Source organism: Idiotropiscis lumnitzeri, chromosome 7 (genome assembly GCF_059441095.1).
Source record: "Idiotropiscis lumnitzeri isolate Australia: NSW breed Sydney's pygmy pipehorse chromosome 7, RoL_Ilum_1.0, whole genome shotgun sequence".
Taxonomy (NCBI): Eukaryota; Metazoa; Chordata; class Actinopteri; order Syngnathiformes; family Syngnathidae; genus Idiotropiscis; species Idiotropiscis lumnitzeri.
In genome coordinates, this window is record NC_142397.1 from 11,246,363 (window position 1) to 11,267,115 (window position 20,753).

Here is a 20,753-nt window from a genome sequence, read left to right on the forward strand (position 1 = left end):
TTATACAACAAAGTCCGGACCTTTGAAATATGAAAGCGAAAATGAATTTTTTACCATCACCTATAAAAAATTGTGGTGGGGAAGTAAGGATTCAATTGCTACATTACAATAACTTGGTACAATGGAAAAAAGTATGCACACAAATTAGTTTCCCTCATTTATTGTTATACTGCACAGTGCTTGTACTGAGAAGAAAAAAATGTTTTGTAGTTCAAGTTTTCCACGGTGCCTGCGTGTTTTCTATGGGTACTTAGTTTTCGTCCCACGTTCAATAAACATTCATAGTAGGTGATGGGTCACATTATTTCATAAGTGCTACTGGGGGGAGACATAGGACCATGCACTTCCTAACCATGCGCACATTCATTATCTGAGCCGCTTTCCCTCATAAGGGTCGCAGGCATGCTGGAGCCTATCAGATGTATGAACATGATGTCATTTCATATAAGGTCAAAAAAATGCACCTTTTTTTAAATTTGACTATACGTACAAAATATTCTTTTTTTCAATTTAGAGAGATACATTTAACTATAAAGACTTTGAAGCAACCAAAAATAATGTTTTCCTTCACGTGCAAAGAGCTCTCTGGCATAAAATTTAAAAGCAAACCATTACTTGCGAAAACTCATTATGTGCATGTTTTCGCCAAAAAACAAAGTAGTTTTTAGTGGCTCAATTGAAATACACCTTACTTGTACTCTGTGTTTTTTTTCTGATTAGAAACATTTGAACGCCCGATAGCCTTATAGCACTTAAACAAGGATGTGGATAGGGAATAGCTTGCTTCACCAAAACTGTTGGAGTAAAATGTTTCCTTTATCACAATCCATGTCACCGTTGTTCATTTTTTTCAATCTTCTGGGACTCCAAAGATCTCAACTGTTGACTTGTGCAATATCAATGGGTTTGAAAAAAAAAAAGCCCATTTTGTAAAAGGAGTAGAAAGTACAGATATGTGCTCAAATATAGGGAGCCAAGTAAAAACGTCCTAAGAAAATAAATCGTACAACACAAATAAAATGCAAATGCCTGAAAAGTCACCTTAAAAGTAGAGTAACTAAGTACTTTTTCTTCGTTAAGTGTGTGCTTCGTAAAAGCAGCAGTTGTTACTTCAACCCGTCGGCCGGCATTTGTACTGCACATCCGCTCCCAAACTTTGGACAGTCCACCTACCATGACGTCACGCCTGTCGTCCAGCTGTATGTCTGTCGGTGTCATCTGCCTCTTTGCTCTGATATGAGGATCATGGCGTCATCATTGGCGACAATGAAAGCGGCACTCAAGTCGCACTCGGCCTGTCACAGCCTTGACGTTTGCTCCGCTAGATGCGATGCCGTTTTCGGGCCGCCTCTCTCGGTTTCGATGTGCCCTTTCCCGGTGAGAAGAGGTCTGCGACAAGACGATGAGGATGAGTCAGAGGGCCTTTTCAATCAAGACACGGGTTGACGCTGCAGGAGGCAAAAGCAACACGCAAGCGGGCTCTCTGCCCAGACTTAACCCACAGCCACGCACCGTGGTCTTCCAAACCAAAACACAGACGCACAAAACCACTCCGGACAAGAAATTTAATCCATACAAGAAAACTGAAGGTTTGTTCATTTTACACGATATTGGCAGTGTGCCAAGATAGTCGGGTCGTTTATTTAAAAAAAAAAAAAAAGATATACGCCATCGTTAAATTTGACTGGTGCAGCTCAATCTTAAACGTTACACTTTTTGAGATATTTGTCACTTATATATTCTGCTGTGTTTGATGCAGCTATGTTACAGCCACTCAAGCATCTGAAAAACGTTTTAAAAATACTAAATAAATTCATTCAATTAGGTTACATTTTATTTCATTACCAATTTCAGTATTACGGTAATCTCAGTATCAGGGTTGCAAATTTACTCTGGAAAAAGCGTTGTTGAATTTACTCAATTTTATTTCATCAAGTGGTTGCGTCCTATAAAAACATCTTGACAGTATTTTTATTATTGTTTTCGGTAGAGTATAGTTTACTTATAAAATGTATCTGGATCCAGGTGATCTTATTGTATTATATTAAATTCTATAATGACCCAATTTATGCATATTTGTTGTAATAATGTAAAAAAAAACATTCATACATATTGTTATAATGTAATATACAACATGTGTCAAACTCAATGCCCACGTGCCTGATCCTACCTTTCAGATAATTCTTGATTTCTGTTAAAAACTAGTAATAAAAAAAATATAACCAATTACAGGGGCAGTTGCGTATTATAGCAAGGAAATTATTCGGATTTCCACATAGAACGTATTACTCCATATGTGTATAATTTTGAGGCAACGTGCATAGATGCTCCTTTTTTATCCCGTACCATCCCAATCCGGTGATTAAAAGTAGAAGTAATGTTATCCTGTGGGATTCCTGAAAAAATGTCAACCTCTAATACATTAAATAAATAGAAAAATAAATCAATCAAATAATAATTAATGTTTTTGCACAAACTTTTCAGGCAATCACTTCCTCTGTAGCTCGTAATGAGATTAATGCACCTCTTGGTGGTTGTCAGTAAACTGCGCCATCTGTCTCAGGTTTGAAGGAACCCTTTTACTGACCAGATGTTTAAGCTTCTCTAACAGATGTTTAATAGGATTTATATCAGTCAAGTTACAAGTTACATTAGTTCATGTTTGTCAATGAAAGAAATGCTGGCAAACTTGGACAAAGCTCATTTACAGTATGTTCTGGGACTGCCTAGCATCTGGCGCAGGGTGTTTTGATGTGTGCAGGTAATAGTGGAATTTCAAAACAAACACGGCATTCTGGAATTAAATTTAATGGCCAATGTCAGAAGGTCCGGAATGAGCGACAAGTTATGGGTGCTCCAACAGGATTGTAAAAATTCCCAAGAAAAAAAAACAACTTTTTATAAAGATGCCTGATTTAAGTAGCAGTGAACATTTGTGGAAGGAGCTGCTGAAGCTAAAAACACCCTTCACACAGTTCCATTAATGCTAATTAGTGACACATGATGTATGATGACCATATTTTGAAAAGGCAATAAAATTGAAAATGGCTTTATGTATATCACGAGGCACTCTCCAAATCAACAACTTGAATGTTTTTCAGAAATTAAGCTGAAGTTGCCTCCAATTAATACTGCTTCAAAGACCAGGATCCATTCGTCGTACTCAAACAGCATAAACGAGCTGAAAAACCAGAACTATGACCTGAAGCTGCAACTGGTGGAAGTCAAAACAGAGACCAAGCTGTTGAAAAAAGTTCAACATCGCCACACGGTGGCATTGCAGCAATTCCAAGACTCCGATGAGGGTGTTTCTGAGGTGGGTGACATTGCTCATCTGAATTGTCTCAATTAAGAGGTGGATGTGTCACATCTTAAAAAAAAAATGCAAGCGTTAGGCTACAGGTAATTTTCATGTGAACTTTACTGTTACCCACAGGTACTAAATCAGAACGACGGCGAAGTCCGAGATTTGCAAAAGTTGCTGTGTGGGACGCGCACCTGCCGTAACAACCTGGCCTGGAAGCTACAGGTCACAGAAAAAGAGCTGACCAATGTTAAAGACAGGATCCATCAGCTCCAGCAGAGGGTCATCAAGGAGCAGTCCTTGCCGGCAAAGGACGAACTGTCTCGCAAGCTAAACGAGGTCTCCATTGAGCTGCAGGAGAAGGACAAGCGAATAAATGTATGTTAAAAAAAAACACGAGGTAGTACCGGCCCAGTTAATGGTAGATGAATATCATATTTTCTGATGTGCCTTTTTTACTTTTTAGCATGTTGGTGCTGTCACCTAACTCGGATGATATTTTCAGTCGTTCAAGTGTTGTCCAGTCACATTTTAAGTGCCTACTCGTTGCCAGGTAGAATTCATAGTAGGCAACCTTAAGCTCACCAAACAAACTTCCGCATGTCTGTCAACTTGGGGTAAAGGTCTCTGCTGCTTCATCTACTAGAGAAAGGAAATAGAGATTTGGTAGCAACTAAATTCAGACAACCTTTAGAGAATTAGACATCTAATTCATATGTAGAGTAGTGCCTTGAGATAAGAGTGACAAGCCATTGATCGGCCAATTTTTTTGCTTTGACTTGCAATCTTAAATTTGAAATGCAAGCGTTGAATGGTGGCAGGTGACTCAATTCACATCATTCAACAGTTTGCCAGATATAATTAACAATCTTCAGAAAATAGATCAGAGTGATTTGAGTTATGATTATGATTCTGGTCCAGGAACAAATTCAAACCATCTCAAGTAACCACTGTGCATATTATTTTGAAATGTACCCAATATTCTGTCACCTGAGCGTTTTGTTATGTGTCGCCCCTCATACGATTGTGTTGCGTGTAAAATGACTTATATGAACTATTTTGTTCATTTTAGTAATGATTCCCTGTTGATATGTTACAGGATTTAGAAAGGTGTAACAAATTGCTACGAGGCTCCCTCAATCGCCAAGCAGCATCAGAGCACAAGAAAATCAACACGGCCAGAAAGACGTCTTTCTGTCTACAAACACAAGTTTATGAGTTATCCAAGGAAACTCGGGTAAATTGAACTTCTTGAAACAGAAATTGAAGATGAAAAAACTTTTTGATGATTAATTCTACATTGTTTACTTAAACAGGACATAAAAAGAGAGCTGGAGATACACAATATTTACGCCTTCAGACTGCAGAACCAACCGAAAAAGAAAGGTACATTAAGGGAATAGGTCAACTTATCTGGTATTGTCAGTGATATTGCAAGACTCATTTCTCCTTTACAGGCAAACTAAACAAGATGGTCCAGACTGAGGTCGTAGTCTCAACGTCTCGCAGTGAGGCCGGGAGTCGTGCTAAGTCGGAAATTTCCGAACCTGAAGAAACTTGTGGGAAACCTGTTGGTAATGCTGCCGCTGACAGACGTGTGTATCAGGAAAGTGGACCTCAAGAATCATATACAATTGAAGGCCCAAGGAGTGATTTGGAGGATGCTCCAGGTGAGCTACTATTGTCTGTCTGTGTAACCCAACATCACTACCAAACAATCATAACAATTTGGACAAATCCATATGACAATAAAATGAGACCATGCATGAATGTTCTTTTAGTTTCAGAACTTAAGGAGATCCCCACTCAACCACCCGAGGTGAAGTCGATTAATGGGGATGACGTGTCAGAAGAGAAGAAATCAGAGGCGCTACCGGAGCCACCCGTGAAACAAGCGAATACAGTGGTTTGGTTCCCAACGCCACCTGAACCGAAAGTGTTTGGACGCGCTAAGCTCCAAAGACGTAAATACATTTTCTCACCAGTGGTTGAGAACTTGCATAAGGGGAAACCAGCCTACCCCGGGCTGACACTAAACGAATACAGACTATTACAAAGACGGAAAGGGGTCAGTTTGAGTCGACCACGCTCTGCAAATTCACCAGCTTGGAAATCCGAATCCATAGACGGTAACTCCTCACGTGTGACCCAGACACCCCGATCTGAAGTGGTCCCTGTCGTGCCACCAGCAGTCTCTGATTTAGTGTCAAACCATGATGACTCACAAACATGAGCTCTATTTTTACTCAACTCAGTTGAGTATTTGACATTATATTTTCCTGCTACCATTTTGTACCAGCTGGTTTTAACAGCAGTTCATTTTTAAGGATCAGGATTTCTTCTTTTTTTACTCACTTGGTATTAAAACTGAACCCAAGCACAACAAATGCACACTCCCAACTCCAAATTAGATGAAAATACACCTGTACACCAATCACTCTCTGGAAGGGGGTCACTAAAAGCTAAGATTTAGCTTGACACACACTATTAGACGTTCTCTATCGCTTCACCACCGACAGTGAAAAGGCAAGTAGTCCAGGTATCATTTCGTGAAACCTGCGAGGTGTTAATGTATAGTCTCGACGAATGGCGCACTGATTACTTTGAAAGATAAGAAAACCAGTCGAATTATGGTAGGAAGGACACAGAAAAATATGTACCGATGATAACGCTTGCTACCTCAGTATTCAGCATTTGTACAGCTTGGATTTAGGAAAATGATCCTTGAACGTTTGAAGCTCATTTAAAAATTACGTGGACATTGATTGTACATTTTTGACAATCTTCCCTTGAACCGTATCTACCTCAGCCATTTTGAGTTCTACTTAAAAACATCCGTAGGACTCATTTGGCAAATAATATAAAGGGTCCTGGTTGAAATTAGTGACAGTTGGAGCTCTGATTTGACCATTGATCTTTTCTACCTCAGCTCTCTTGTGTTGGATATTCAAAATAGGTGTCTTTCTCTGTACAAGAGCACTGAAGATTTTGACTCTTGGTTGAGAATGGCAAACGGATTGCCGAAATACCCTCATTGTACCGACAAGCAAACTGTTGCCAAGTTCTTTATAGCCCATCGTCCAACCCAGCATTTGATGCGGGTAAGGGAACAAAAGATGCAGGTTCAAAACCAAAGGAGAAAAAATCCAGAAGAGCCGAGGACTTGCCATGGATCAATGGAAACACTATGTGCTTGGCACTGCCCAAGAGCCCTTGAGCAAGGAACCAACTCCCAACTGTTTAGGGTATGACTGTTTATGCAGCTCTCTCACTGTCTAATTACTCCCTTTGTACATACATGTGTATATTCTGTTATATGTGTATGTAGTAAATTGCAGAGCAGGAATGAAATAATTTATATTAAAGGAATGTTCTTTTTCTTAAAGCAGGCTGATGATACTGCAGAAGTAACTGCACTACACCTACAATGGTACGGGTAATATTTTGACATAACCTTGCTCTTTTCTGACCGCTGCTTCCAGTTTCCTCTGCATTCCTCAGGAAAAACCAAAATGCTTTATTTTCTGAAGTGTTCCTGCGGTGTGAACGCCTGCAAATCATCCCAACCCTGCGACTAGGATGTGCTATGGTCGCTAATGAGGCAGAAGCTGGTGAGGCCAAGCGATACATGGTTGGATTGGTGCAGACGTACCCTATGTGCCAGACCAGTTATTGCATGCCCCATTCAGAATCAGAATCATCTTTATTGGCCAAGTATGTAAAAAAAAAAAATGGACTCCGGTAGTTTGAGCCACTCTTACTCACCGTGGCACATATGTTTTGACACCGCTGCACAGTTGAATCCTATCAATGGCAAACATCGGGGGGCCCTTTTACGCCAACTGAGCTCTTTCTACTGCTATCTGGATTTTACCCAGAGACTTTTTTAAAAAGGTTTCTGATCTGCTACAGATTGTAATGTCTCTAAACTCAGAAGTCGTCCACAGACCCTGAAGATAGCTGTTATCAAACCACTCTAAAAAAAAAGTAGAAAAAACTAAATGAAGAATTATAGGCCCATTAAAATATTTTTTTAAGTAAAATCATGGAAAAAGTTTCAACAGCTCAACTATTTCTCACGAGTTGCTCCAACGTCTTCCAGGATTTAGACCTCATCACAGCACTGAGATCGCTCTGGTCAAAATATTTAATGGCATTTGCTTAAACACAAATCATAGCAGCTCTTCTGTGTTTGTGTTTTTGGACCTCAGTCGACCACGATATTACTTCACAGGCTGGAAATTTGTGTGGGACTATCCGGTTTACTTGATTGGTTTTCATCCTACTTAAAGTGTATGGGACACAATTTCTACAAATTTTAATATTTTCATATATTGAATTAATCATGTATTTAGCATTACCCTTTGACCCTCTTCCCGGCGGTGCCAGCGTGACTGAAAGGCGGTTATGATGTCATCGAGCCACATCGCTGACTTTCTGACTGAAGTGTCCTTTTGGTTTTTCTGGTTCATTTCGTTTCTGCTTTAATTAAACACTAAAAACGGAGCGATCAATACTTTCTGACAGCTTGTCATCAAGTCTGAAGATGACCCTGTTGGCCCAGTGCTGTCACTCAGGCACTGGGTCAAACAGCCTGTAGGCGGACCCGGCTCACAAAAATATCACATTTTCTGCATTTCTTTCCTTTGTTTTTCATTTAGTTTTTATGAAACCAATCATTGGAATCTTATTTGCACTTGTACTCCTTTTTTAAGATTTTTTTTGGGTAACTTTTTTAATGTCCCATACACTTTAAAGGGAATGGTTTATTTTGTGGGTCGACTGGTTAGCATGCCTGCCTCACAGTACAGAGGTGCAGTGTTCGATTCCAGGCTCTGGCCTTCCTGTGTGGCATTTGCATGTACGTTGTTCATTGTTAAAAGTTAAAGTTAAGTATGTTGCCAGATTAGTGGAACGGAAGACTGGTTGTTAGCATGTCCGCCTCACAGTGTGAAGGTTCTGGGTTTGAATCCGGCCTCAGACTTCCTGTGCGGAGTTTCCAGAGTTAGAGTCCTCACGGAGATCAAGAGAGTGGACCACATCACCCCTGCCCTGAATAGACTTCAAAATTCTCATATTAGCCTACAAGGCTCTGATAGTTTTTGGCTCAAAATACATCAGCAACCTTTTAATCCAATATGACCATCCAGACCGATCAGGTCATCTGATGCGTGTTGCTAACGTTAGATCTAAACATGGAGACAGCCTTTTTATACTGCATATATCCGGAACAAAGAGAAACAGTGTCTAAATTCTATTAAATCAAGGTTAAGGTCTCACCAGTTTACTATTGCGTTTGGGTAAAAGCATTTTTATTCATTGAATTTTAATCAAAATATGCACTGTTTTTATCATGTTTATATCATCTTATTTGCAGTTTTTAATCATATTTTATATCATTTTTTAAAATATCTTTAATTGTGATTTTTTTCCCCCTTTGTCTTTGTATATTAATGTTCTGTGTGAAGCACCTTGAGTTGCTATACAAATAAAAATAAATTGCCTTTGCCATTAGTATGACAGCAACAAACGACTGTAATGAGAGAGTGTTTATCAATGTAAGGATTTCTTTTATATGCTTCATCTAAGGAATTGGACACTTCATTCACCAAAGACCACGGTATAGTTTGAGAGTGAGGCCAGGTGTTGGAACACATGGTAATCTGTGGACTAAAAACAATTAAATAGGCTTGAGACCTTGTTTAATAATGTAATGGGAATTTAGTTAATCTGGCAAAATTTTGTTTATAAACCAGACCACTGTATGTAGTGCGAATTGAACAGACCTCCCAAAGATGATCAGGATTTTGTAACAATTTAGAATATACAATGATTGCATAGGAGATGAGTGGTGTTTGAGAAAATCACTGTTTGGTTCTTTCTGAAGCTGGTATGCTTGTCGTGTGCTTTGCTTTCTGTGGCTACCTTGTGGGTACTCTTTTCTCCCACAGTTAAAAAAAAAACATGTTAAGTTTACTGATGACAAAATTACCTGAAGAAGAAATTTTAAACAGAATGTTCATTTACAAAAAAAATAAACGCCATTAATGTTTGTAGCACTCACTGCTGTCGGCAAATACATCTTCTCATGCTTATCTTTTAAATACAGTAAGAATAAATGCAAATGAATAGAATAGACTGCTGGTGTTGGAAAAAAATCTAAAAATGTTAATGGATCAAATATTTGAATTTAGGTTGTAAATGTAGGTCAGTGCTGATGCTGATGGAGCGTAGGCCAGCAGCGATGGCCCTTACTTGTCTTGCCGGCTTACCACATAGAAATCACCTTGCATTGAATCTGTAAAAAAATCGAAAATAAAATACATAACTGGCTAATTTTAATCCATTGACTGACAAGTGCAGAAAACCTCAAGAAGGAAAAAAAAACAAAGCCTTTGCACACCGCTGCTATTTCTGCCCATGTATGTTCACCAAGGAGCTGGAAGCTAACTTTACTGCCCGGTGGCCGACTGACAGCTGAAGTTGCCAATCAGTGTTGCTCCTCCAGACGACAAGCCACCAATCGTTCAGTGATGGAGCCCGGTGACAAAAATAACCTCAGCACTGTGTGTGTGCGCGCGCGCGCGCAAGCACGTTTGTGTGCGCGCGTGTCGCGCTGCTACTTCTAATAATAGAGGAGGGTGGCTAACTTCTCCTTTAAGAGCCTACTTGTTGCGTACTCCAAAAACAAAATAGCAACATAATGGTTATCAAAGTGTTTCTCGCCACCTCATCGGGATCCACGGCGGTAAGTTTGGAACCGTTTTAGTGACTTTGGAGCGTGCTTTCTTTGCTGTATTCGATCCAAACGCAATGCAACGCCAGCCTCATTTCAACTATTTGGCACAGATCTATGTATGGTAACGCATTTGCAAGCAAAGCCCACTAGACCGATAGCCGCAAGTTCCCATTACGGACCGTACCGGACCGAATGTCCACATTCGTGAATGGATCACTTTTTGGCAATTATTTCGGTTAGAGGGGTGTAGGACCCCCACGACCCTGCGCTGTTGTGCACGGGGCGCATGGTGGGGCTTCCCAACCGGCATTTCTCAACCTCTATTGAGCCAAAACACATACTGTAGTTCATATAAGACAAAAAAAAAAATCTCAGGCACACCATCCAACAAAAATGTCGCAAAAAAGTACCGTCTGCCATAGAGGACGATCATTTCATTTCTCTGCCTGTCACTGTATGTCGTTGGCATTGATAGGTGAACAAACATTTTTTGTAGTAAATTCATTAGAATTTTCCGGAAACTTTAATTTGAGAAAAAAAGATGATCGACTTGCTTGAATAGGCACATATATATCATATTTTATGCAAAATCGGTGATTGGTTGTAATGTCATACTTTGCCGAGCAATCACTGAGGTCATTAATCGAATTAGCAAAGCAAGACATGACAGCAAACACAATCTTGTTCATTCTAGGGATGTTCTGTGCTGCCATTGTTAATAATCCAAGACTTTTCATCATATACAGTCAGACTAAAAAACAAATAAAAAAAATCTCCAATCTTTTTAAATTTTCCATTTATTAAATGTTAATCAGCGTTTGGTGGTCAATTCTTCGTTTTTCAATGTTATTATTTTTTCCCTACTGCATTTCAGTGGCCGCCAATTATTCGTGCAATTCGTGGTCCGATTCGATCCGGTCCCAATCCCCCATGAATAGCGGGGTTCGTCCTTATAGTGAATTTAAATATATTGGTTTATCTTCTGATTGGATCAGTGATCGGTTATCTTTTTTTTTTTTTAGTGATCGGTGAGCAGCTCCAAAATCTTGATCGTGTAAAGCCTAGATAAAGTGAAATTGGATAATTTCTCGCAGCACACATGTTGATCTCTCACATCACATTAATATGTGGGGAATCACTGCACTAAACACAGATAAATATCATCAATTATTCTTAACAACATGAGCAAATGTTGTTTTAGAAGTGCGTACAAAAGTAGTTGCGTATCGGCATTAATCAATAACAATGAAGTAGCTCTCACTATTTATTTTTGAAACGTTAGTGTCCACTTTACTATTCCCATACTTGAGTTACTGCTCGAAAAAAATATTCTCAATAAATCACTTTCTTTGTTGTAGTATTTTGCTGGACCTGGAGTTTTTTTTTTGGGGGGGGTCCTAGAAAATGAACTTGTTCCTTCTAATTCCAGATCAAGAAGAAGCAACAAGATGTGGTGGGCTTCCTTGAAGCATTGAAGGTGGACTACACTCAGCTGGACATTGCCTGCAATGAGGAGAACCGCAAGTGGATGAGGCAGAATGTACCAGAGGAGAAGAAACCCTCCAATGGCATCCCACTGCCCCCTCAGATCTTCAATGAAGAAAGCTACTGCGGGGTCAGTGGATCAATGTGACAATTACATTATTTATTCACCCGTGATGAGAATTATTGTTGATAAATAATTGTATGTTTTTATCCAGGACTATGAGACGTTCTTTGATGCCAAGGAAGACAACTCTGTATATGCCTTCCTGGGGTTGGCCCCTCCTCCTGGTTCAAAGGTCAAGACTCAAATTATTTCATCACTTCATTTTCTCTCCTTGCTCGCTGTGTTCAGTTGTTCTCTCAACATGTGGTGGTCCTTAAAATGGTCTTTTTGTTTAATGTTGAACTAAACACCACAACACTGTTGATATCTCAATTTAAGAATAAAATGTCAAAACTGTTTTTAACAATAAATAGGTAAATGTAACATTTAAAATGTAATCAACCTTTATAAAGGTATTTTTTATAGATACAGTTCTTGCATTGAATCTCAACTAGTTGGCTATTTGTGATAAGCACTTATTAGCTGTTTTTTATAGTCTAATATAAGATGTCTTATGTTGATAATTTTGATTAATAAAAAGCTGAAATATATTTTATTCACATCTGTGTAAGCCATAGAATTAAAGAAAAACAGTCAAGAAATGTGCAAACTTTCAAGCTGTACAGTTTCAAAATATTGTCTGGACAAAGTGGGAGACTTTCACACCCACAAATTCTTTGTGTTTTTCACAATCCATGGCCAATTTGTGCATTTTTTGCATTGTATATTTGAAATAGTTTTCTCTTTTTTAAATAATAAAAGCATAGAAAATTGGAGAGAATTATTTAAAAAAAAATCTGATTCAGCAAAAAATAATTGACTCATTAATCGATTATTAAAATAATAATTCTAAATACATTATAATCATTATTCAAGAACAGCTCTAAATTAAAAAATGTGCAGCTAATCCACGCGTTTGGAATCAGCAACATAAAACCTCCATGGGAACACCACTACTTTTCACTCTTAATGACAAAAAAAATCATTGAAGTTCTTTCCACGGACTAATATTCCAAAAATCTTGTAATGTTTCAATGAGGCGTCCATTTATGTCAACTGCATCTGCCTGTCCTTCCCAAACGTTCCCGTCTTCATGTTGCCATGCTGTTTACATGAATCCTTTCCTCAACACAGGAAGCACTGCAGGCTGACAAGGACGAACGCATCGTGGAGAACGGCACTCACGCTGAAGAAACCAACGAAGAGGAAACCCAAGATGACTCAGTAGTAACTCTTTATTGATACATTTTGCTTTCCTTGCTTTCTTTCCAACCGCACGAGTCCTGTCAGCTTGATCACACGCTCACGTTTCCTACAGGTGCACCTGCCCAGTCTTCACATTAACTCCTCTTTTTGTTACTCAGTGGCTGTGACGTTTGAATTCACAAGCACTAAATACACCATCACCGTGCTCGCAGTGATGCAGAGTTGTGTTTCCAACACTCTTCACCCACATCAACATGTTTCGATTGCTGGTTGTTGGCAACGACATGTGATGTTATGTTTTGGGGATGTGAGTGACAAATGACGATTCAAAAGAATTGTAATGTAATGCACAAATATTATTGTCAAGGTTATAAAAGTAACTTGACAAATGGGAATGGGATTGGATTTTTATTAGTACCATCTACTTGTGTGATCTGCATCTACTTCCTTTTTTTTTTATTCTAATGCTCTTTTTCAATTTCCAGAATGTCTCCATTTGAGGTGTATGCCACTCACTTTGCATTTATTATCTAACAAATTGATTTCCCTGATCCTGATCATCAGTTTGTTAATGTCACTTAAAAAAAAAAAGGAGGTTCCAGAGGTAGATCGTAACGGAGACATAGATGGAGATGACGAGGAGGCAGAGGAAGGTGAAGGTCGCGAGGAGGAAGATGTCGCAGAGCCTGAAGAAAATGAAGCCACGGAAGGAGGAGATGAACAACCCGAACATACAGTAACTGATGACCTCTAACTTTATTTTGAATTTCATCCAAACATTCTTAAGGTGTTCTGTTTTCACTTTCAACAACCTCAAATTCCCTTTAGCGTCCTTTTTCCTTTACTAAGCTTTTAGTTTCCTTCCTGGTTCCTGTCAACTGTGTCTCCTCATCAATTCTTTAATTTACCTTTTTTTCCCCCCTCAAATAATCCACCAACATTTTATTCTTAGAGTCAAAGTGCCAGGATATTTCACAGTTTGACTTGTTTTTTTTTTCCTCCTATATGTCTTAATGTCCAAGAAAAATGTAATATAAAAAATCCTTAGGTGTCCTCATCAAGCCGTGTCAACAGATCATCACGAAAAGTGTGTTGTGTGTGATTCTGTTTGGTCCATGTTCATCATCAAGTCCATATTGTCTTTCTGTTAACAGGATCATGCAGAGGAAGATGAAGAACAGGTATGTTTTTTTTTTCTTCGGAAGTTACTGGAAAAATAACTCCCATTTCCTTGTCCTCTATTGGCCAATTGCTATTCTTGGTCACATTGGAAACTAATCATACCTTGCTCACCCTTCTATGCTGTTTTCTTAGAAATTTGGAGAAAAGTACGTTTGACTGCCACGCACAGCAGAGAAAGAACATGAATTCAATCACAGTTGTGTTAAATATCAGGGATTCAGATCATGGCTGGATAACCGATCCCTTAAGGGATAGATCCTGTTGAGCTGGCATCAGCTAGTGCGAGTCAGAGCTAGCGCGAGGCTGAGCTAGTGAGCTAGCGCGAGGCTGAGCTAGTGAGATAGCGCGAGGCAGAGCTAGCTGCTAGCTGAGCTACGGCTACGCTAGTGTGAGCAGCTGACCTACGCTAGCGCGAGCTGAGCTAGTTCCTTGTAGTGCGGCGGGCCTAGTCTCAAATTTCCCCATTGTGGGACTAATAAAGGACATCTTTCTCTTTATAAAATGAGAATTGGAAAGAAAAAAGTAACAATCCACTGATTTTAATCATTTGATTTTAAAAATATGCGCTGAATATCTTCCTCTTGTGTGGCACGTTCCACTATTAACCTTCACAGATATTCTAACTCTAACATTCTAACAAGGATTTTTCTCTTTGATATGACAGATGTTGGAATCATCAAAACAAAAAGTTTAGATGCTGTGTACTTCTGCCCAGCACAAGTCTTCCAATGCGAAATGGTTAGGGTTTCCTTTGTTATGACATTTTTGCAGCCACACGATGGTGTGTGCCGTCATTGGCATGAACACAGCCAACTAGCTTCACGGTTAATGGAAGCAGCTTCACTAAATGCCTTTGAATTTGTCTTGTGGGAGGCGCACAGTCTTTGAAATGGCGTAAGCAGACTCGCTGGATTCCACGTGGAACATCGAAGTACGCGCAGTATGTTTAGAAGGAACTGCAAGCAAACTATCTTTCACCCTTATTGTTCAATGCCCCCTTCCAGGTGGCTCTCTGCACACTTCTGATGGAAATTGTAACATTTTTAGTTGACATAACTATAGTAACAAGATGTCAACTATTATTAGTAAAGTAGAAAGCAAATAAAAACACTCAGGGTCGAGATACCAAGCAGAATGTGTCTTGGTGCGCCGGTATATTGGACGGAGAAATAGGCCCTATAATTTAATCGCAGCATTTTAATATGCAGATAGCAATAATATATTTGACATGCAACAGCCAATACGGCAGAATTCACATAGGTAGCCGCAACACATTTTTCTCCAGCGCTCTTATCTTCCATAACTTTATTGACACAACCTGTTTCTGCCTCTTCATGCACGCTGTGTGTGGCCTCATGTCCATCTCTTTGTTTGCTTGCTCCAGGAGGACGAGGATTTGCGGTCAGAGGTAATTGTGCATTGGCCATCATCCCTTTCTACAGTCGCCCTCTCAACTAGTCAGCACATGTGTGGGCTTGACGCCTCAGAGTTCTTGACGGCCTTTTAGGCTATGAAGATTTTTGTCTTGCTCTCTTCCTCCCATCCATCTTTGTTACTTTACTTAACTCTTTTTTCATGATTTTCCCCTCTTTTTTCCTCTCCTATAACGTCATCTTCTTCATTTCAGTCCCATTAGTGCCTCCTGACCACCTCAATTATTCCACCATTTTTTAATTAATTATTATTATTTTTTTTTTATGTAGACGACTTATCCATAGTACAGGCCTGTGCTGCTCTTTTGCTCCCCAAAGCTGGCTAACCTGCAATCTGTTATTATTCCTTATAGGAGGAGGAGGAGCTACGGCAGCTTGAGGTAGAAACGCAACTTCTTTACTTCTAATCTTACTTATTTTGGATCACCCTTCACTTTCCATCTCCCCCATCCCCTTTTCAAGTTTACCAGCCATTCCTTTAAAGTTTTTCCACATTGGTACCTCTTTTTAAAAAATTAAAAATATTAATCACACTTTTTTTTTTTTTTTTTTAATTTTTGTAATAAAATACCAACTATCATATTAGACATTATAAAATGAGTACTATTTTGAAAATGTGTATATGTACATATGCACAATACTGTATATAAAATACTGTATATAAGAATCATTTTTACCATTATGCCGATTTTGTAATCATTGAGTGGAATAATTGTAATCGTAATTGAATTTCGATTAATAGCTCAGCCCTCATCTCCATATTCAAGAGGTTATCAGTTCAACAGCCTTAATCACTGGAAGGCCAAAATAAATGTTCTTGAAAAAGCAACCACACAAATGCTCCTAAACACTGCGTGACAAAAAGGTGGTGTGCTTCCCTGAGACATTCCTACTTTTTGTCTGCTGTTTTGCTGAGCCCTGCTTTGCTTGGCTGCTTTCCTCTCTTCTCTGTCTTTTTTTTTTTCCCTTTATCACCGTCAAACTTGTTTTTTTAATTGCAGGTTGAAGAAGAAAATGCCACGTGATAGTTTATGCAATTGGCTGTATTAGTTTTCTTTTTCATGTATTATTTTCATGTCCTTTATTCTTCCTTGTTTCGCTATGGATTCTGCATGACCTGGATTCTTAAATACGTGACGGCCGACAAGCATCATAACTCCAACAATAAGTTTTGTATCTTTCATTCAGAATTGAAATGTTCCAGGCATTTTTAAAATGAGACATTTTTGACTTGCTCATTTTTTTTTAACACCACCATTATCTTACGTAGGAGGAAGAAGAGGCTGACGTAGAAGAAGAGGTACCTGTACTGTATATATTTGTTTGCTGTGATTGTATTCTATGTGTATTCCACTGTCTAAAAAAAAATTGTACCTTCAGGCTATCTTGCTTGTCACTCAGCTGGTTTCCTTCCAGAAACTAATTTTGTACCATGACTCTTACACATTTTGGCGGTGGGACAAGTATATATTCCCTGGCAACCATTAATTAAATTGCACATTGAGGGAGAGAAATTTATACATGTCTGTGTCTTGTTTGAACGTTTTTCATTGCCCCGCCTTTTTACAGGCAGGACAACGTTATTTTTCTGTTTTGGAGGTTGTATTCATTTTTCTGCCCTTCTCTCTCCTCATTTGTTTCCAACAGGGAGAAGAAGAAGAATGCTTGGTGGAAACACAGGTAGTTGCTGACTACTATTTGGATTCATCCACTAACAATTACGTCATCAATATAACTGTGGCTCTCTCCCAATAGGAAGAAGAGGCTGAGTAGTTGAGGCAAGGGAACACACTGCCACCCTCCCATTTTAGGTAAATGCCATCCCCTGTACTCCACCACTGGGTGACAGTAGAGTTTTATTTACACTCATAAGCCACAACATGAGGTACACTTGCACATTTGATAGAGCTCTCATGATAGAGATAAAAAATTCTTCCTTTGCAAAGATAATAAAGCCAAAGACCATGTATGTATGATCCCACATGTGACTGTTATGGATGACTTCAGAGCAATCTTGTTGAATGCATAGGAAGGGATTTGGGGATTTGATGTGTTGCCATGACATCACTGCCGCTTTATTTCTTTTCTGTCCGTGAATTCATATTTAATCTTGTTATCGTTGAACAACTTTAAGATGATAAGAATTCAGAACATCTCAACAAAGAGGCTACATTGTTTGCTCCTTGACTGAACTCAAAATCCACGTTTAAGCCTGATTAAAAACGAGCAGACGCGTGTCTCATCATTCACGATGCAATTATATTTACAATCAATTACTCCCGTAATGAAATCTAAACATTGATTGAATCTAGTATTCGGTCAAACTGTGGTCATCATACCATCAATGCATGAATATTTAAAGTAAAATTTTAATATTCTTAAGTGTGAAATAAAATGAGCCACTGTTTATATTGAGAAATACAACAAATATATTTTGGATTAAAGATTAATGGGGTGATGAATGTGCAGAAGGTTAGGGTTAGCCTTTACGACCCGTACCTGAAAGGTGAGTCTCTAAAGACAAAGCCACCACTCACTTTCCAGTCAGATTATTGTCACTTTTGCCATATTGTACTAAGCAGCCAGGACCTTTACCAGTGAACCGCTTTCCTACATATCTCAACACTTTTTTAATATTGATGATCGAGGAAAACCAAGGCTCTGGCAAAGGGCTCTTTTCACATCTGGTTGGCTGGTGCTGAAATACCACGAGGGGCCTATCTGTGCACATGCCTCTTAGTCATTTTTTTTTTCCATTTGAACGTCAAATCACACAACTGCTGGGTGTTCAGTTTTATATTTTATTTGAGGCGTATGTCATTAGCGTTAATATTTGTCTCAGCATTTGTCAGTTTGCTTCATGGATACAAACTAAAGCTCACATGCTATCAGCTTCAGTAAAAACAAACATGCCTTTCGGATTATCTGTCGTCACATGAGGAGTACAAAAGTCTCAATTTTGGCTCCTGTGAGGCAGTGATGGTAACAATCCTCCATAATCCCGCTCTGCAGAGCCTCTCTTTTATTTTGCAGTTAGTCTTTGTATGTTGGGTTGTTGTGACCCAGTCAAGGAATACGCAGGTTCTGGAAGAGCGAGCTTTGCAGAAATTGCAATCCCTCCCGAGCCCTGCGAGCCCCTGTCACAGTGCGTTAGCGGAAGCTGCCAAGTGAGATTCGGATGCGCCTGCGGAGGAGTGGCTGGATTGGGTGGCACACTTGGCAGAGTGGTGGCGGCTGCCTCCACCATCACATCCACTTGGGAAATGAGTGACCTCGTTTTTGTTTTGCTCTGTTTATCCAGCCTGAAGGAGCCTCCTGTGACATCTGTCCCTGACCCCTGACCATTGGCCACTTCGGCTCCTTTAGGCAGCATCTTGACTCCTCCCTCAAGGCAGCGCTGCACCCGCCTTGGAATAACCCCAAAAAAATGAAGAAAAAAAAAACACTGGTCATGTGCTTGAAAATGTCAAGTGAAAAGTCATCATCGCCTTTTCTTCTCTTTGACTGCAACGATGGATTTAATTTTTGTATTTTACATTTAGACACTTACACTTGGACTAACGAATATGTGGAAAGAAGCATAGTGCAGCAAATATGTCTTTAATGTTATATTGACAAACGTATTTCGCATGTTTTACATTTAAAGACAAAAAATTCCCCTGGTATACATTTTCAAGTAAACTCAAGTTCTGTTTTGGAGTTTCGACTTTCTCCCGCTCTTTATTTTATCTTTCAGTTGTTTCTATCAACACAATGCAAACACACAGCTGTATGGATACTACAAGCAAAGATTTCTAAGGAAGAAGACATGCGCGCATCCAGAAACACTACAAGCTAGTCCGCACTTATGATGACCTCTGGCAAAAATGTTGTTGAAAACAATGCACTTTGTTCAAAGAAATTTGTGACTTAAGACATGGATGCAAAGGAAAAAAACAATTAAAGTGAAAATGGTTTAAAAAAAAAAATGGCCTGATTTGGTGGTTCAATTTAAGATTTTTTTTTGCATATTTATAGTTCAGTGGAACACTATTCAGAGTGAGATGTGTCAGCGTCCTCTACGGTGAGGCGCCATCCATGTAATATATTTAGCAATTTAGTAAAGTTTTTTAAAAAGCAGGAACATTGAAAACTAAAAAAAAAATTCAGTTTTTAGTTGCGATCGTCCATTCAGGGTATTCATGTGGCTGTTAATTGAGTTAAAAAAAAAAAAATATATATATATATTTTTTTTTATTTTCCCCTCCACCATGCTTATGTTTTTCTTTTTCCATTTGAGAAATTGTGGCGCTGCGTCAGGCTTCCTGATCTGTCTCCATCTGTAGATCATTGTTTTTTATGCCTGCTGGATGGGTTGCAACTGTTAGTGTAACTGTTGCTGCTCAAGACTCATGGCATGTGCAATGACAATAAATTCAATTAAATTCCATTCCAAGTACATTTTATAAAGTCAAAGCACATTCATTACCAATCAATTCATTGTGAAAAAATGTCAATATCTCCTAAAGTAGAGTCTGTTCAAAGAAACGGATGCCATTTTTGGACTCAGCCGGCCCCAAATTACCTAGAAACCATTAAAATATCTTTGCCACTCAAAACGAAAAAAAAAACAAATGTTGGCCAGTGTTATTTTTATCATCATTAGTTGCCATGTTGTCTCTCTGCAATGTTGGGGTGGGAAAGAAGGTTAATTGGCTTCTCATCTGCACATACTGCCCTAAGAAAATTATTATTTTTTAATGAATATTGAAGACAATTACATTAAATTTGAATGTCGTCTTAATGAAACTAAACACGCAGTCTAAAAGTCATAATACATTGACAGTTTTTCATTTAAAAAAATGGTGGCCTAGTGGCTAGCATGTCTGCCACACAGTTCTAAGGTTTAAATTCTCAATTGCTGCTTTCCTGTATGGAATTTGCACATCCCGCATTCGTGTGTGGTTTCTGCCGATACAAAAGCTTCTTCCCACATTCCAAAAACATAGCAAGCCTCAAAATTGTCTTCTAAACGTCATCGTCAAGCCCAAAGTCACCGCAACAATCACAGTATGCAGTCTCGAACCCCCAAGAGGCCCATCCCGCCTCTTACCACCCCCAAATCATCATCTATACAGTAAATATTTCTTTGCCAACTCTCACACTTGTCAATTTCATAAGATCCCATACGAGAGCTGTCGCAAAGTAGACACTAGACAAATTATGATTTTTCAATTGAACCTTTTAGTGTGGTGCACAAAGTACACAAGCATTCTCCAGTGCTGGATTCCATTCACTTATTGGGTTTTATTTTTCTTCCCC

The 20,753-nt window shown here is 39.0% G+C and overlaps 2 protein-coding genes across 14 annotated transcripts; both read left to right on the forward strand.

Moving 5' to 3' along the window:
- The first annotated feature begins 1,208 nt into the window (after positions 1–1,208).
- Positions 1,209–6,635, forward strand: LOC148333554 (lebercilin-like protein). The gene is made up of 7 exons (XM_088300702.1): positions 1,209–1,589; positions 3,102–3,316; positions 3,437–3,682; positions 4,404–4,541; positions 4,621–4,690; positions 4,762–4,974; positions 5,086–6,635. Exons 1-7 carry the CDS (start codon positions 1,403–1,405, stop codon positions 5,535–5,537), a joined length of 1,521 nt encoding a protein of 506 aa, XP_088156828.1. The 5' UTR covers positions 1,209–1,402; the 3' UTR covers positions 5,538–6,635.
- Positions 6,636–9,867: 3,232 nt separating this feature from the next.
- On the forward strand, positions 9,868–19,540 carry sh3bgr (SH3 domain binding glutamate-rich protein). 13 transcript variants are annotated; one of them, XR_015844291.1, is made up of 13 exons: positions 9,868–10,052; positions 11,473–11,658; positions 11,744–11,824; positions 12,766–12,858; positions 13,430–13,573; positions 13,992–14,018; positions 15,404–15,427; positions 15,806–15,832; positions 16,601–16,625; positions 16,723–16,752; positions 17,100–17,132; positions 17,208–17,263; positions 18,754–19,540. XR_015844291.1 is itself a non-coding variant. In XM_088301242.1 (13 exons), the coding sequence occupies exons 1-12, from the start codon at positions 10,008–10,010 to the stop codon at positions 17,223–17,225; spliced, it is 729 nt and encodes a 242-aa protein (XP_088157368.1). In that variant the 5' UTR covers positions 9,868–10,007; the 3' UTR covers positions 17,226–17,263; positions 18,754–19,532. The 13 variants fall into 13 exon arrangements, 11 of the variants coding, with proteins under 11 accessions (XP_088157368.1, XP_088157369.1, XP_088157371.1 ...); XM_088301242.1 differs by having other exon boundaries at positions 16,601–16,619; positions 16,721–16,752; positions 18,754–19,532; XM_088301243.1 differs by having other exon boundaries at positions 12,766–12,855; positions 16,601–16,619; positions 16,721–16,752; positions 18,754–19,525.
- The last annotated feature ends 1,213 nt before the right edge of the window (positions 19,541–20,753 follow it).

Bases quoted from the DNA above. Each gene is read 5' to 3' on its own strand.
- LOC148333554 (XM_088300702.1), top strand. From the start codon at position 1,403: ATGAGGATGAGTCAGAGGGCCTTTTCAATCAAGACACGGGTTGACGCT. The intron at 4,542-4,620 runs GTAAATTGAACT...TTACTTAAACAG, and splicing joins AGTTATCCAAGGAAACTCGG to GACATAAAAAGAGAGCTGGA. The intron at 4,975-5,085 runs GTGAGCTACTAT...ATGTTCTTTTAG, and splicing joins TGATTTGGAGGATGCTCCAG to TTTCAGAACTTAAGGAGATC.
- sh3bgr (XM_088301242.1), top strand. From the start codon at position 10,008: ATGGTTATCAAAGTGTTTCTCGCCACCTCATCGGGATCCACGGCG. The intron at 13,574-13,991 runs GTAACTGATGAC...TTCTGTTAACAG, and splicing joins ATGAACAACCCGAACATACA to GATCATGCAGAGGAAGATGA. The intron at 16,753-17,099 runs GTACCTGTACTG...TGTTTCCAACAG, and splicing joins AGGCTGACGTAGAAGAAGAG to GGAGAAGAAGAAGAATGCTT.